This window comes from Bubalus kerabau, chromosome 12 (assembly GCF_029407905.1).
Source record: "Bubalus kerabau isolate K-KA32 ecotype Philippines breed swamp buffalo chromosome 12, PCC_UOA_SB_1v2, whole genome shotgun sequence".
NCBI classification, from domain to species: domain Eukaryota; kingdom Metazoa; phylum Chordata; class Mammalia; order Artiodactyla; family Bovidae; genus Bubalus; species Bubalus kerabau.
The window spans coordinates 75,721,787-75,739,182 of NC_073635.1; the positions used below are offsets into that span (position 1 = coordinate 75,721,787).

General features: G+C 45.4%; 1 protein-coding gene across 2 annotated transcripts in view; it reads right to left on the minus strand.

The window, feature by feature from the left end:
• LOC129624670 (ATP-binding cassette sub-family C member 4-like) overlaps positions 1–17,396 on the minus strand; it is a 161,737-nt gene that overhangs the window by 103,736 nt on the left and 40,605 nt on the right. For both annotated transcript variants that reach the window (XM_055542833.1, XM_055542834.1), the window contains 3 exons: positions 12,386–12,480; positions 12,077–12,163; positions 3,217–3,313 (listed from right to left, as the gene is read on the minus strand). In XM_055542833.1, the coding sequence (XP_055398808.1) occupies positions 3,217–3,313; positions 12,077–12,163; positions 12,386–12,480 (279 nt within the window). The remainder of the gene's footprint in view (positions 1–3,216; positions 3,314–12,076; positions 12,164–12,385; positions 12,481–17,396) is intronic.

Below are 17,396 nucleotides of genomic sequence, written 5' to 3' on the forward strand. Positions count from 1 at the left end.
AAACTTAACAGAGAGGTGGGCACAAGCACACCTGCATATAGGTAAGAGTCACTCATCAAATATTTGCTGCCAACTGTCATAGTATCATGTGTCCCAGGTGGGACAAGACATATAGGGAACCAGCCCTGGAGAGAGAGATGCATCTCCCTGGTCTCTACAATTGCCCCCATAAACTCAGGAAGTTCCCAATGGAATTCAATATTCCACCTGCAAAAGTAATTAAGCAAGGAGGCCATGAGGCCAGAGTGGCTCTAAAGCCTTGGCAGTCTGTGCCCACAAATCAACACCTAAGCCAGAATCAGTGCACTCAGAGCTGAGAAAAAACTTAGGAACTACCAGCCACAAGCAGCCAACCAGGATTCCCCAATCAGGCAGCTGCTTAAGCCTCAGCCAATCTAATCATTTTTCCAATGACTGAGTGACTGAACTGAACTGAACTGAATCTAATCATGCTCTTTGAACACGTGTGACAGACACATCCTTGTACAGTTTCCCTTCCTTACAAAGTCATATAAAATAATGTGCAGATGTTTCACTATTTTCTCACCCCATGAAACTAGATGTGGCTGATTCACTCCGTGACAAATAAAACATTAGGAAAAAAAAAAAAAAAACTCAGGATGGAAAACTAACCAAATGAGAGCAGCTCTGGTTACAGCAGGTCGGGTGGAGGGAGATGACCCCTCTCACTGTAGCCCCTGAGGTGAGCAACTGGGAGGAAACCAATGAAGCCTTTGGGTACCATGTGATACTGCAGAGCTAGAAAATTATGCAGGATATACTGTGTCTTGTTCCACTTGGGAGGCACAATTCACACACCTCTTTAATGAAATCATCACTTACCACGTCATATCTGTAATATGTACAATGAGATGACAGTACAAAGACAGCAGTTTCACTCAGCAGCCAAGTGCTGACAATTCCGAGGGGACAAGGGGGCAGCCATCCCCCTTCTGCTGTGAGAGAGGGACCAGACAGTGAGGATGGTCCCCAATTCATCTAGGGGTGCTCACCAGTGGACAAATGATTACTTTGTTAGTACTAAAACTGGAGGCAGCATCCTCAAAGGAAGCAATAAGAGGACCCTAAAACATCTAGGGACTGGCAAGATAGGTTATTCTCCTGCCACTGATCCTGTGCTCATAACCCTGTCAACACTGGGGTTTACACACTAGAGTCGCCCCCTCTGCACGTGAAACCAACTGCTCTCAAGCTTGAGAAACCTTAGCCCTTCCCCTACCCCATTCCTAGAGGAGTGGAGAGGAGTCCACACAGAGAACTGTTTCTAGAGAGGCAGGGGTTAATAATAATATAGAGAGGCAAGAGTTTTAATAATCTTTCTTAGAGCAGACATTCATTTCTTAAGTCAGGGATTTGATCCAGGACCTTGGAACAGTCAGGGGTTAACGATAGAGGTCCTGAGGCCCAGAGGCAAATAAGCAAAGGATTGAAGCAAGCAATCACTAAGTCTGAACACTTCGCACTAATCTCCACTCCACCCTCAACCATGCTAGGAGTTGTGAGTTGAATGGTGCTCCCCTCCTCAAAAAGATAGGTTCATCGAACCTGGACTGGCAACTCGTTTCATACATGATATTTTACATGTTTCAATGCCATTCTCCCAAATCTTCGCCAGTCCAGGTTCGATGCAGGATACTGGATGCTTGGGGCTGGTGCACTGGGACGACCCAGAGGGATGGAATGGGGAGGGAGGAGGGAGGAGGGTTCAGGATGGGGAACACATGTATACCTGTGGCGGATTCATTTTGATATTTGGCAAAACTAATACAGTTATGTAAAGTTTAAAAATAAAATAAAATTTAAAAAAAAAAAAGATAGGTTCAAACATGACACCCATAAACACCTTATTTGGAAACAAGGTCTTTGCAGATGTACTCAAGATGAGATCACGCTGGACCAGGGTGACCCTACATCCCATAAGACCAAAGAAACCCAGACAGACGCAGGGACTACAGCCACATGACATCAGAGGCAGAGAGCACAGTGCTGCAGCTGGAAGCCAAGGAACACAAGGAAGGCCTGTGAACACCAGAGGCTGGAAAGAAGGATTCTCCCCTGGAGCCTCCAGGGAGAGCATGGTCCTGCCAGCACCTGGATTTGGGACCCGTAGCCTCCAGAACAGGGAGACGATAAACTCCTGTTTTTTTAAGTCACCCAGTTTTCAGTGCTTTGTTACAGCAGCTCTAGAAACTGATACCCTAGCCTGAGCCCACACTTCTGTCTCCTCAGCTTTACTAAGACTTGTAACTGCTTCTGCTGTCCCCCCTCCAGAGACCATCAGAGGACTCTCTTAACTCTCACATCAGAACACATCCCTCCTCTGCTCTGGACCATCCAAGGCTTCCATCCCACTTCCGGTCCCTGCCCACAGCTTGGAGACCAACTCCCTCCCATCCCCCTGCTCACTCTCCTCAGACACGCTGGTCTTCCTGCTGTTCCTCCAATCTGCCAGGTCAGCTCCTTCCTGAGGACCCCCTGCCTTAGACCCCCTCCCCCAGGTGACTGTGTGGTGCCCACCTTCATGTCACTCAGACCCCATGAGGCACCAGCTCCTCAGGGAGGCAGCCAGGATGTCAGCCCACCTCTCTCTGTCACATCCTCCCCATAAGAACAGGAGACCCGTGAAGGCAGGGCCTTGTCCTCCTGCTGCACAGGCTCCCACACATATCGGGCACATAGAGACCTGGGCAGGGAGACCAGCAACTGGAGACACCAGCAGAGAGGGCATCTGTGACCCGGGTGCTCAGTTACCCAACCTCACTTCTGGTGTTAATGGAAGATGCTCTTTAGGCAAACTATGTATAACAATCACCTGGATACAATCAGATCTTAGTATCCCTAATTTCTAAATAATACACTTTGACTTAAGTCTAATTTCTAAAAAGTACACTTTGACTAAATAAAATAGCATCATTATCCTTTTAAAATTTCATTAGAACAGTGACGATGTAATAACCCTGTGGTTGTACTTTCATACACTTTAGGGTTATGTGACTTAGAGTATCACAGTGATATTTCTACAGGTCTTTGGATTCATCCTCCAAGGCGTGAACATCAGCTCTGAGAAGAAGGGGGTGAAAAACTGAGGGAGAAGAGGGCGCTTACCATGAATCCAAGCATAGTGGCCTGCTGGGAGGTCTGGCTTTCAACACACCTGAGTGCCAGCAATTCCACAGACTTCTATAAACTACTTACATCTTTCAGTATCAGAATCTGACTTGCATCTTTTAGGTACTGCAGCTGATGAGTCACTAAGATTGTGATCTTCTCCTTCAAGGCCTGACGAATACACCTACAAATGTCAGAGGTACAGTATGAAAAAGCACATTAACGGGAGTGCTTCAAACTGAAAAATTATATGTGGAAAACAATGAGACAAAGATCACACAGCAGTCAAAGATCTGTAGTTTAAATACCAAATCAATAATAAAAATTAAATAAACATAAATCAATTCATCCGACTAGGCTCTTAAATTTATCAGCAAGAAATTTGAATCTAGCACTGCTAAAATATTCTAAAAAGCAGCCCAGTGAAGAAGGCGCCAACAGCTAAGCTTTTTTTCCCTAAAACTCAGGTTAACAATTATTTGCACGCTTCATAAAGGGAAATAACTGAGTAATACTGAGATTTCAAAACTGACTGAACTAAAATACTATTTTATCACTATTCAGGAATGGGAGGACCAGTATCTATGTCATATAAAAATGTGTACATTCTTAAACGGCTTTCTAGATTATTATTTATAATGAATGATGCACATATTAGCAACAAAAAATTAATAGATTCTTGGTAACCTTTGCCAGAGAACATTTGCTAGACACTTGTTCCCAAAGAATATTAGACAGAAAATGAAGGCCAATTTGGCCTCTATCAGTCTCTACAATATTCCCAGTTCCAACCAGGAAGAAAGTCTTCTTTCATTAGGACCAAACACATTCCAAATGTAAGAATAAAAAACAGAATCCAAACGGCCCAAATCACAGTGGAAATCACCCAGTGGCTCAGAACACCCACCAGCTCAGAACACCCACCAGTTCTCTACAGACAAGACCCCTGCTCAGTATTCAACCTTAAATTTTATTCACAGTTTAAAAAAAAAAAAAACAAAAAACAAAAAAACTGTTCCTCCATTTTAAATGCAGACCCCTAGGGACTCAGCCCCAGGCTCAGCCACAGGGTCCACAACCCCTCCAGGGAAGCAAGTAGCTGGGTCTGGGGCCCCAGTGACCCCAGGCAGGATTCCAGGCAGGTTCTCTGGGAGCCCGTGGCCCTTGCAGAGCATATCTCAGGAACCTGGGCCAGAGCTCAGCCTGTGAGTGATTTAGATGGAGAGTCTGGAGGCAGCAGACTGCAGCTCAGTCCTTCTCACAAGCCTGATGACATTCTAAACCTGTTTCTTCATCTCAAACAGCGTCAATGACAACTTCATCCACACGTTCTGAGAAGTCAACCACCAATAGGCTCAGTAAGCATCAGTCCCCTTCTCTGCTCCTCCCTAACCACAAGTAGCCCTGTGCTTTGGACTCAGGACAGAAAAGTCCTAAGGGGACACTCTGGACACTGCGTCTGTGATCAGAAGCAAGACTCCAGGATATAGACACATACACCATCACCTCATTAAGTCCAAAAGGAGTACCTATTGACCTGTGTTAGCTCAGTGTTCATAGCTACATTTCTTGACTGTCACCTTTTCAGACTTAGTACTAAAGCATTTAAATGGCATTCTTCTCCTTAATTCATAAATACCTGCCAATAGTCCCTGAAGGTGGGTGTTAACCAAATGTGATGTGCTGTTATGTCCAACATGGACCAACCCAAAAGTTTTAAAATATTTTCTTCCTCACTTTCCATCACAGATGAGGTAATATAAATAAATACAATGAAGTGATCAGTTGATGGCTTTGAATTTTTCCTAAATAACGCTTTTGTTCAATCACTAGAAAAATAAACTATTTTCCAAGTTTTTAAAGGAAAGATTTCCAGGTCATGTCATACAAATAATTGAATCAGCAATCATTAGTTGTTTACCTGTTACTCCTATATAAAGGATGTGTTAATCCTATAATCCTACATATAATCCTATATAAGAGCTGTGTTGAGAGGGGACACATCCCATGGTGAAGGGGATACAAATAAGACAGACAGAATCCCCATCTCCATTCATTCAATCAGCAGAGGTTTGTTGAGGAGCCAGGCATTGTCCTAAGTGCAGAGGACACACCCACACGTCAAGATGGAAATCAGTACTCTGCACTGTGTACAGGGGGACCTGCTGCGTGAGTGTAGAAAATGCACTATTGCACTGTGACTTGTGCTCTGAAGGGAAAGCAAGGGGTCTTAGATGGGGAGACACAGGAGCCCTGAGACTATCTGGGGAAATATCCTGGAAGAAGACACAGCAGGTGCAGGGGTTCTGGGACAGAACAAGCTGGGCTGAGGCGCCTTCCTGCATTCACAGCTTAGGAGGGGTAATTCAGTAGAGTTGCTCAGTTGTGTCCGACTCTTTGGACCCCATGGACTGCAGCAACCGGCCTCCCTTTCCTCACCAACTCTGGGAGCTTGCTCAAACTCATGTCCATCGAGTCAGTGATGCCATCCAACCATCTCATCCTCTGTTGTCCCCTTCTCCTCCCGCCTTCAATCTTTCCCTCATTGGAAAATACCCTGATGCTGGGAAAGATTGAAGGAGAGGTGGGGAGACTCATAAATTGTCAAGTGCACCCATTGAGGGCTGGGGGAAGACAGAGGGCACGGGCGCCCCCTAGAGGAGCAGGAGGGAATGGCAGGGCCCATCCTCCACCTTCCCTCTGTGTCCTGGGGCACAGCTCCCTGGCTCTGGGACAGAGGGACCAGTATGTACAGGCAGACGGGAGTGAGAAAGGACCCCCACAGAGCCAGCACAGCTGGACACCGAGTGGGTGTGGGGACGAGCTGGAAAGGCTGATGCGGGCAGAGGAAGCCTGTTCTGTCTGAGGACCTGGAGCGGCCTCCCAAACATGAAGGGGTGGGGGTGGGGGGAGTCCATGAAGGGCTGAAGCAGGTGGGTGAGCTGTGTAGACAGGAGGGTGAGCTGTGTAGACAGCAGCGTGGGAGTCTGATCAGGACACACCTGAAGAGCTGATGACGCAGGAGGTGGGGGTCTGGGACGTGGGGCTGAACCAGGACGGGATCCACAGCATGATGAGACTGCATCAGCTCATCCAAGGCCTCTCACCTTCTATAGGTGACAGAACCCACTTAGCGCTCACAGAATAAAGTTGTAAAACTCACAAATCAATGACCTTGGATATAGATTCATGACTGTAGGAAACTGTTAATGGCAAGCAGCAGTGTGATTCATCCACTTTTAATACAAAGCCCTCCCCATGACTAAGCCTCCACATGACCAACATCTCTCACAGAATATTGTTCCATCCAATTCTTTAACTTGAGAACACCCTCCGATTGCTGCTGAGTGATTTCCTAATTTACTTTCATGCGCTGTGCTTTAAGTCACTCTAGAGTTTGTGGTTCTGATCAGCAAAAACAATCTTAAGCTTGCTTCTCTCAAGTATCCAAAGTGGTACACCCAAAATATTGGAGAGGATTTTATAAATGTCTCCTGTGTTTTAAAAAGAACTCAGGAGAACTTCTGTGATCAGCACACTATCAGATCAGATCAGATCAGATCAGTCACTCAGTCGTGTCCGACTCTTTGTGACCCCATGAATCGCAGCATGCCAGGCCTCCCTGTCCATCACCAACTCCCAGAGTTCACTCAGACTCACGTCCATCGAGTCAGTGATGCCATCCAGCCATCTCATCCTCTGTCATCCACTTCTCCTCTTGCCCACAATCCCTACCAGCAGCAGAGTCTTTTCCAATGAGTCAGCTCTTTGCATGAGGTGGCCAAAGTACTGGAGTTTCAGCTTCAGCATCATTCCTTCCAAAGAACACCCAGGGCTGATCCCCTTCAGAATGGACTGGTTGGATCTCCTTGCAGGCCAAGGGACTCTCAAGAGTCTTCTCCAACACCACAGTTCAAAAGCATCAATTCTTCGGCGCTCAGCCTTCTTCACAGTCCAACTCTCACATCCATACATGACCACCGGAAAAACCATAGCCTTGACTAGACGAACCTTTGTTGGCAAAGCAATGTCTCTGCTTTTGAATATGCTATCTAGGTTGGTCATAGCTTTCCTTCCAAGGAGTAAGCGTCTTTTAATTTCATGGCTGCAATCACCATCAGTGATTTTGGAGCCCCCCAAAATAAAGTCTGACACTTTCCACTGTTTCCCCATCTATTTCCCATGAAGCGATGGGACCAGATGCCATGATCTTCGTTTTCTGAATGTTGAGCTTTAAGCCAACTTTGTTACTCTCCACATTCACTTTCATCAAGAGGCTTTTTAGTTCCTCTTCACTTTCTGCCATAAGGGTGGTGTCCTCTGCATATCTGAGGTTATTGATATTTCTCCCGGCAATCTTGATTCCAGCTTGTGTTTCTTCCAGTCCAGCGTTTCTCATGATGTACTCTGCATATAAGTTAAATAAACAGGGTGACAATATACAGCCTTGACGTACTCCTTTTCCTATTTGGAACCAGTCTGTTGTTCCATGTCCTGTTCTAACTGTTGCTTCCTGACCTGCATACAGATTTCTCAAGAGGCAGATCAGGTGGTCTGGTATTCCCATCTCTTTCAGAATTGTCCACAGTTTATTGTGATCCACACAGTCAAAGGCTTTGGAATAGTCAATAAAGCAGAAATAGATGTTTTTCTGGAACTCTCTTGCTTTTTCGATGATCCAGTGGAAGTTGGCAATTTGATCTCTGGTTCCTCTGCCTTTTCTAAAACTAGCTTGAACTCTGGAAGTTCACTGTTCACGTATTGCTGAAGCCTGGCTTGGAGAATTTTGAGCATTACTTTACTAGCGTGTGAAATGAGTGCAATTGTGTGGTAGTTTGAGCATTCTTTGGCATTGTCTTTCTTCGGGATTGGAATGAAAACTGACCTTTTCCAGTCCTGTGGCCACTGCTGAGTTTTCCAAATTTGCTGGCATATTGAGTGCAGCACTTTCACAGCATCATCTTTCAGGATTTGGAATAGCTCAACTGGAATTCCATCACCTCCACTAGCTTTGTTCATAGTGATGCTCTCTAAGGTCCACTTGACTTCACATACCAGGATGTCTGGCTCTAGGTCAGTGATCACACCATCGTGATTATCTGGGTCGTGAGGATCTTTTTTGTACAGTTTTTCTGTGTATTCTTGCCATCTCTTCTTAATATCTTCTGCTTCTATTAGGTCCATACCATTTCTGTCCTTTATCAAGCCCATCTTTGCATGAAATGTTCCTTTGGTATCTCTGATTTTCTTGAAGAGATCCCTAGTCTTTCCCATTCTGTTGTTTTCCTCTATTTCTTTGCATTGATCGCTGAAGAAGGCTTTCTTATCTCTTCTTGCTCTTCTTTGGAACTCTGCATTCAGATGTTTATATCTTTCCTTTGCTCCTTTGCTTTTCGCTTCTCTTCTTTTCACAGCTATTTGTAAGCCTTCCCCAGACAGCCATTTTGCTTTTTTGCATTTCTTTCCCATGGGGATGGTCTTGATCCCTGTTTCCTGTACAATGTCACGAACCTCATTCCATAGTTCATCAGGCATCCTGTCTATCAGGTCTAGTCCCTTAAATATATTTCTCACTTCCACTGTATAATCATAAGGGATTTGTTTTAGGTCATACCTGAATGGTCTAGTGGTTTTTCCTACTTTCTTCAATTTAAGTCTGAATTTGGCAATACTTGGTACTAAAATGCCTCCTCTCCCCTCCCTGTGACATGGATGCAATGACTAGCAGATCCTGTTCCTGCCCTGATGGGGAACTTGTGCAGATGCTCACAAGATGGGTGACAGATATTTGTGAATTCAGGGTGGGGCGCTGGGAACAAGAAGGCTGCTATACTCAGGATGCCAGGAGGGTGGGGTGGGGAATCCCTGTCACAGCACTAGCTCCTGTCACTGAACTCGTGACAAGACACAGGCACTTCTCTAAGGGAAAACTCATCAAGTCATGATCAGGAGAAGGTGGGAAAGGGGAGTCAGATCAGGGAGCTGGGGGCCATGCCATGTGTCAGCTGCCCTGCTCACTCATGTTCTGAAAGATTCAGTGATACTATGCAGTTTTCTTTTAATTGTGGTAAAATACACCTAATGTGAAATTTACCATTTCTGTCATCTTAAGCATAGAGCTCAGTGGTATTAAGTATATTCACATTGTTGTGCAGCCATCAACACCATCCATCTCCACAAATCTTTCATCACCCCAACACTAAGGACGTCCTACATTCGGGCAGATCCCACCAAAGACTAATGACCACTGCTTAGTGGACGTGGAATTCCAGCTCCTAATATCCAGAGCTCAGACTTCCTCACATGTCTCCCTTTCAAACACTGGACTCTGCTGAAGTCTCTACTTTGCTATTCTGGACTTTCTGTAAATCAATCGTGTCCCCTCAGATTCACCTGCTGACACCTTAGTTAATAGTACCTTAGAATTTGGTGACAAGGACCTTAAAGAAGTAATGATCACCCTTAGTTATACTGGACCTAATCTAATGTGACTGGTGTGCTTAGATGAAGAGAAGATTAAGATGTAAGGACAGAAACACAGGCATGTAAATCAATGAAGTTAGAACACACCCTCCCACCATGCACAAAATAAACTAAAAATGACTTAAAATCTTAATCATAAGACATGACACCATAAAACTCCTAGTAGAGATTATAAGCAAAACATTCTCTGACATAAATTATACCAATATTTTCTTAGGTCAGTCTCCTAAGGCAATAGAAATATAAACAAAAACATACAAATGGGGGCTTCCCTGGTGGCTTAGTGGTAAAGAATTCACCTGCCAGTGCAGGAGACATAGGATCCCTCCCTGGTCCAGGAAGCTCCCACATGCACAAAGCACCTCAGCCCATGCCCACAACTACTGAGCCTGTGCTCTGGAGGGGAACCGCAACTACTAACCCCACACACCATAGAGCCCGGGCTCTGCAATGAGAGAAGCCACCACAATGAGAAGTCCACGTGCCACAGCTAGAGAGTAACCCCTGCTCACTGCAACTAGAGAAAACCCCAACTGTGTGAGGACACAGCGAGGGGTTATGGTCAGAAGCCAAGGAGAGAGGTCTCAGGAGAAACCAAACCACCCACACCTTGAACCTGTAGCCTCAAGAACTGTGAGAAATTTAATTTCTATTCTTTGAGCATCCCCATCTGTGACAACTTGCTATAGACTGAATGTTTTACTCCTCAAAAGTCATCTATTGAGACCTAATCCCAACTGTGTTGGTATCAGGAGGTGGGGCCATCAGGAGGGACCAGGTCCTGAGGGTAGAGCCTCCATGAAAGGGATTAGTGTCCTGATAAAAGGAACCACAAGGCTCCCTCACCTCTGCCACCACATGAGGCCGCAGGAATCAGACCCTCACCAGACTGAATCTTTCAGCCCCCTGACTTGGACTTTCCCAGCGTCCAAAACCATGAGATAAAAACTTGTTATTTCTAAAGGCACTCAGCTCTGGTGTCCTGTGAGAGCAGCCTGGACAGACACAGTGCTAGAAACTAACACAGGACCTGAGAGCAAGAATTCCCAAACAGCTTCTCTCTGCTGAACACCCCGCCTCCTCCAGGCGAGGACGTGCCTGCTATTCTCCTCACAGCCTTACTTTCTCCTCCCTCCACACCTGAGCTTCTACTCTTGCTTCAGCAAAGGACTGGGTCCTCGTCTCAGCCTCCATACACCTGCCCAGCCTGCAGGCCCGCAGGGTACTTCCTGCCCAGCCCTGGGCACAGGGAGCTTTCCATCTTCAGTGAAAGCCTCCAGCTGACACTTTCACTTTACATTCAGCACCTACTATCCTGTATTAAAATACTCTAAACCCTGACTTTACTGAGCTTTCCCCAGGCATCTGTTTTAACAAGCTCCATGTAGAGACAGGTTCCTCAGAGGCAGGAATGAGAGCTGGGCATCCTAGTCTCCCTTATTCTGCCCAGTGTGGGTCCTTCCCCTCTCCTGGCTCACTGTCCTCCTTGTAAACTAAGAGGTTTTGTGCAGTAAGGCATTGATCTCAGTGCACACAGCTGGGTGTTTAGAAGTGCAGCTGGAAGGCTCAAAGTGAACAACAGCAAGCGACCTGACCATGGGGGAGATGTGAAGGCTGTTTTAGGAAAAAAACAAGTTTGCAAGGCTTTCAAAAAGGCCAGTCTAGACTCCATAAGAGGCCTCAGTCAGTGTGTGTTAGGACACATTATACACAGAAAAGAATCAGAGTTGTCCCACTTTAGTCATTGTGTAGCCAACCAGGAGCCACTGACAAGTTCTACATTTTAGAAACAGGAATGAGAGTCAAGACTCAAGCCATATTATAGGTGACACTACATTGTAGTGTCTAAGTATTAATTCTAGTAAGCATCCCGGAAATAACATGAAATGATTGAAATCATACTCAGATGTGGAATTCTCAAATTCTAGACTTTATTAAGTCTATACTTAATAAAGACTTTATTTCCAAAGTGATAGAATAACAAGCATAAACCAACAGGGTCTTTCCATGGAAGCCCTATGCCAGTACTGAAAACTTCACTTCTAACACGCCTTAAGCAAATGATAGAGGAAAAAAACTGGCAGCCAAGTACCAGGTTATAAGAGTCTCACTCTCTGATTTAAAAACCCTACATCATCTTATTCCTGATGTCTGGATCCACCCAGAGTGTCTGGTAATCAACTGCAAGTAGCAGGAAGGAAACTGCCATCTGTCACTCCTTAAAGCACAGACCCCACTGGCCCCCACACACTGGAAGCACCTGCTGTATTTTCCTGTCCTGACCTCATCATGATGCAAGATTTCTCTAAGGTGGATCTTCTGTGGAGGGAAAGGAGGGGAGGGAGGGACACCAGGGCAGAGGGAGCTGAGTCTCCTGGAGCACAAAGACCTGCCTGAGCTCTCTTCCTTCATCTCTACAGGGCTCTTGGAAAGAAGAAACGATAGAAAACAGGAGCAAACTCACTGTTCGAATAAGTGTCTGCTGACTATTGCATCCACTGCGCTGAGCGGATCGTCCAGGAGGTAGATGTCTGCATCCTGATACATGGCTCTAGAAAACATAGAGAGACATCAGGAGAGGATACTTCATATTCCCTGGGTCTCATCGCTGAATCATAATGGTGTCTAACAACTCCAGGTTCCTTCTATAAGCCCAGGGAAAGGACCAAGACCCTGCTTCACACAGCCCCACTCGGTGAGCGGGGTCTGCGTGCTCATGTCCACTAGGAGCCGCGGAAGACGAGGGGCGGATAGCAACTGAAACCCCATTTACCTGGCGAGGCTGACCCGGGCTTTCTGTCCCTCACTCAGTGGGGTTCCTCTTTCTCCTATCTCAGTTAGATCTCCTTCCTCCAAAAGCTGTAAATCCTATACAGATAGAAAAGGGGGGAAAGAAAAAGATATAAATTGTCCTCTACTACCATCTGACACTTTTAGCATTAGTTCCTCATACAAGAATTTGATTAACGTTCATACATGCTCAGCTGCTAAGTCGTATTCAACTCTTTGTAACCCCATGGACTAGGGCTTGTAGGGCTCTTCTGTCCATGGTATTCTCCAGGCAACAACACTGGAGTGGTTTGCTGTTTCCTCCTCCAGGAGATCTTCCTGACCCAGGGATCGAATCAGTATCTCCTGTGTCTCCTGCACTTGCAGGTAGATTCTTTCCCACCAAGCTACCTGGGAAGCTAGAGCAGTGGGTATAAGTCAGAGTAACTAAACTGTGACCTTGAATATTAAAAAAAAAAAAAACTATCAGTGTATTTTATTTGTTTTCATTCTGTAGTTTTGCACAGCATCTATGCGTTTGACCATTTTAACAGATAATTACTGAGGACTTACTGTATGACAGGCATTGCTCTGGGCACAGTGAACTCAGTTGTGAAGAAACAAAGCTCCTAGAGTTTCTTTCCATGATGGAAGACAGATGATATGGAAAATTAACCTGAGCACAAGTACTGAGGAGAGGAAGGAAAAGGAAGCCGGCTCAGGGGGATGGAGAGTGAAGGAGGGAAGTGAGTTCACACTGGGGTGTGAGGGCTCTGCTCAGAGAGGGTGTGAGCATATCTGGAGGAGGGGGCTCAGGCAGACCCGGAGAGGCTGCTCCTCACAGAGGGAGGGGCGGGTGCAGGGGCCACAGGGAGATGCCCAAGGGGTTCAGGACAAGGAGGCAGGAGAGTGGAGTGAGAATGAGAGGGTGAGGGTGGAGACAGAGCAGGAGGAGCCTGGGGGCACTCCAGTAAGAGGAGGAGGGGGACAGACCTGGTTTGAGGTTTTAAGAAATCACTCCTGTGCTTTACAGAAAACAGACAGTAAGTGGGGAAGGATGAGGGTGGATACAAGTGAGGAGGCTACCAGAATAATCAAGGTGAGAGATGACAGTGGTCAGGACCAGAGTGGGAATGGAGAGATGGGGTCACACTCCAGGCACATGTTGAAGGTGGAGTCCGAAAGGCCTGCTGACAGGATGGGTGTGGCTGTAAGAGCAGAGGAGATTGTGGTGTTTGGGATGAGGAAGGGGAAGGACAGGGTCTCCATTTACTGAGTTGGGGAAGGTGGTGGATGTAGGTTTAGGGAACTTCGCTCATGGACAACCTGACATGACCTCCCAGTGGTGTCACGGTGCAGTTGTACATGCAGGTGTGAAGGTCTGTGCTAGAGACACAGGTGTGAGAGCTGGTGGCCCAGGAGATGAAGGCACAGGACTTGTTTTTATAAAGGAATGAGTGTCTCTTAAAAAGACATTTTGCTGATCTCTGCCTCAGCTTCCCACTTTCAAAGAAGGGATAACACCTGACCCTAGTCTTCACAGTAATACTTAAAGTGAGTGACATATAAGGTCTGTACAATAAATGGGAGCAGAAAGAGCAAGCTGGGCAGGACAATCAAAAGGAAAGAAAAGGTGTGCTCAAAGGACACCCAGCATATCAGCTGGATTAAGTAGATGATTGTCTGTGAAAGCAGGAAAAACTCAAAACTAAGAAGGAAATAAAGTTGTAGCTTGAGGATCTGGGAATGAATCACAAGTTACATTTGAATATCATTTACAAAGTTAATAGACAAATCAGCCTATTTTCCCCAGAGTACCATGGGGAAAAAAAAAAGAATAGATGACGAGAACATTCCCAAACTGACAAGATAGAAATCAGGCTTAAGTAGTTGTTCACTCGTTTAATTGTGTCTGACTCTTTGTGATGCTTTTGAACTGTGGTGTTGGAGAAGACTCTTGAGAGTCTCTTGGACTGCAAGGAGATCCAACCAGTCCATTCTGAAGGAGATCAGCCCTGGGTGTTCTTTGGAAGGAATGATGCTAAAGCTGAAACTCCAGTACTTTGGCCACCTGATGCGAAGAGTTGACTCATTGGAAAACACTCTGATGCTGGGAGGGATTGGGGGCAGGAGGAGAAGGGGAGGACAGAGGATGAGATGGCTGGATGGCATCACTGACTCTATGGACATGAGTCTGAGTGAACTCCGGGAGTTGGTGATGGACAGGGAGGCCTGGCATGCTGCGATTCATGGGGTCTCAAAGAGTCGGACATGACTGAGCGACTGAACTGAACTGACTCTTTGTGATCCCAAGGAATGGAGCACTCCAGGCTTCCTTGTCCTTTACCATCTCCTGGAGTTTGTTCAAACTCATGCCCACTGAATCATGGATACCATCCAGCCATCTTGTCCTTTGTCATCCCCTTCTCCTCCTGTATTCAATCTTTTTCAGCATCAGGGTCAGCTTTTCAGCATCAGCATCATCATTAGGTAATGAGTTGGTTCTTCCCATCAGGTGGTCAAAGCACTGGAGCTTCAGTATCAGTCCTTTCAATCAATATACAGGGTTGATTTCCTTTATGATTGACTGGTTTGATCTCCTTGCAGTCCAAGGGACTCTCAAGTGTCTTCTCCAACACCACAGTTCAAAAGCATCTGTTCTTCTGCACTCAGCTTTCTTTATGGTCCAACTCTCACATCCATACATGACTACTAGAAAAACCATACCTTTGACTATATGGACCTTTGTTAGTAAAGTAATGGCTCTGCCTTTTAATATGCTGTCTAGGTTTGTCATAGTTTTTCTTCCAAGGAGCAAATGTCTTTAATTTCATACTGCAGTCACCATCTGCAGTGATGTTGGAGCCCAAGAAAATAAAGTCTGTCACTGTTTCCATTGTTTCCTCATCTATTGCCATGAAGTGGTGGAACCAGATGCCATGATGTTAATTTTTTGAATGTTGAGTTTTAAACCAACTTTATCATTCTCCTCTTTCACCTTCACCAAGAGGCTCTTTAGTACCCCTTCACTTTCTGTTATAAGGGTGATATCATCTGCATATCTGAGGTTATTGATATTTCTCCCAGCAATCTTTATTCCAGCTTGTGTTTCATCCAGTCTGGCATTTCACATGGTGTACTGTGCATGTAAGTTAAATAAGCAGGGTGACAATATACAGCTTTGATGTATTCCTTTCCTAATTTGGAATCAGTCTGTTGTTCCATGTCCAGTTCTAGCTGTTGCTTCTTGACCTCCATGCAGGTTTCGTAGGTGGCCGGTAAGGTGGTCTGGTATTCCCATTTCTTTTAGGAATTTTCCACCCTTTGTTGTGATCCACACAGTGAAAGGCTTTATCATATCAATGAGGCAGAAGTAGATGCTTTTCTGGAATTCTCTTGCTTTTTATATGATCCAACAGATGTTGGGAATTTGAGCTCTGGTTCCTCTGCCTTAGACTTAAGTTACATGGTATTATATTAGAAGTCTTAGGTTGCTATAATTGCCAATTGGCACATTCTGTCATAGACAGAGTTTGGAGTTTTTATCACTAAACTGCTGAGGCATCAACCTAGGATGCACAGCAGTACCTTTCTGTAGGTGAAGCCCTCACTTCTCTGTCTCTACTGCAGCAAATTTGGAGAGAAAGCAAGTAGCACACTGATGCCACCATGATGAACAAGTCCTTTGACCTCCCTAAGTCTCATTATCCTCTTCTATAGAATGTGCTGCAGAAACCAGAGCCCCTGAATTCAAGGATGCTGTGAAAATCTCAGGAAGTGTGTGAACACCTCCACAAATGAAAAAACGACATGAGTTGATTATAACTTTCTCTTGGTGACTGATCCCTATTTTCTCACCAAGCCAACAGTAGGACCCTGTTTACAGTGTGAATCATAACACACAAAGCACATGACCACCATGGAAGAAAGAGACTGCATCGTAACCCTCCCTGACAACCACAAAAACACAGACACATACTCACTCAAATCTTAACAGAGGGGCATCTGATGAAAGGCAACAAATGTTCTGATGTGATAATTTATAATTACCTCACATTCTTTCTTTCTTGAGCTCAGAAATTAATACCGTCTCTTGCTTTGTGTTTTCATTGAAAAAAAAAAATGAACTTTGTGTTAAGTTCTCAGCCTCAAGCACACACACAGAATTACTTGGCCTCTCTTTCACTGTTCACAGTCCTTACAAACTGTTCTGCTTAGTTTTTCTGCTTTGATTTCATGTCGTTCAAATGGTTTTCTTATTTAAAAAGCACCACATTGTAATACAGCAATCTTAACCACATTCCAGAGAAGGCAACGGCACCCCACTGCAGTACTCTTGCCTGGAAAATCCCATGGATGGAGGAGCCTGGTGGGCTACAGTCCATGGGGAGCCCCGAAGAGTCAGACACGACTGAGTGACTTCACTTTCACTTTTCCCTTTCATGCATTGGAGAAGGAAATGGCAACCCACTCCAGTGTTCTTGCCTGAAGAATCCCAGGGACGGCGAAGCCTGGTGTGCTGCCATCTGTGGGGTCGCACAGAGTTGGACATGACTGACACGACTTAGCAGCAGCAGCAACCACATTCTAGAAAAAAGCACTCACAGCCTCTCTTTCCAGGACATAAAAAACTATCTCTGAGTCTGGTAGTAACACTTTGAGTGTGTTGTTGACTCTGCAAATTATATATGAACAAGCCACCAAGGGGAAAAACATTTTGGAGGATTTGAAGTAAAAGCAAGTACAGTTGATTTCTCAGCTGCCACGTTCTAATTAGATCAAAGGGGAAAGCCTTAGTTGGGCATATATTATAGTTCCTTCCACTGACAGCAAAGTGTTCTTATTCATATTTGTTACCTCTAATTTAAGTAAGTAAGTAAGTGCTAGTCAGTCGAGTCCAATTATGTGATCCCATGGACTATAGCCTACCAGGCTCCTCTGTCTATGGAATTCTCCAGGCAAGAATACTGGAGTGGGTTCCCATTTTCTTCTTCAGGGGATCTTTCCAAGCCAGG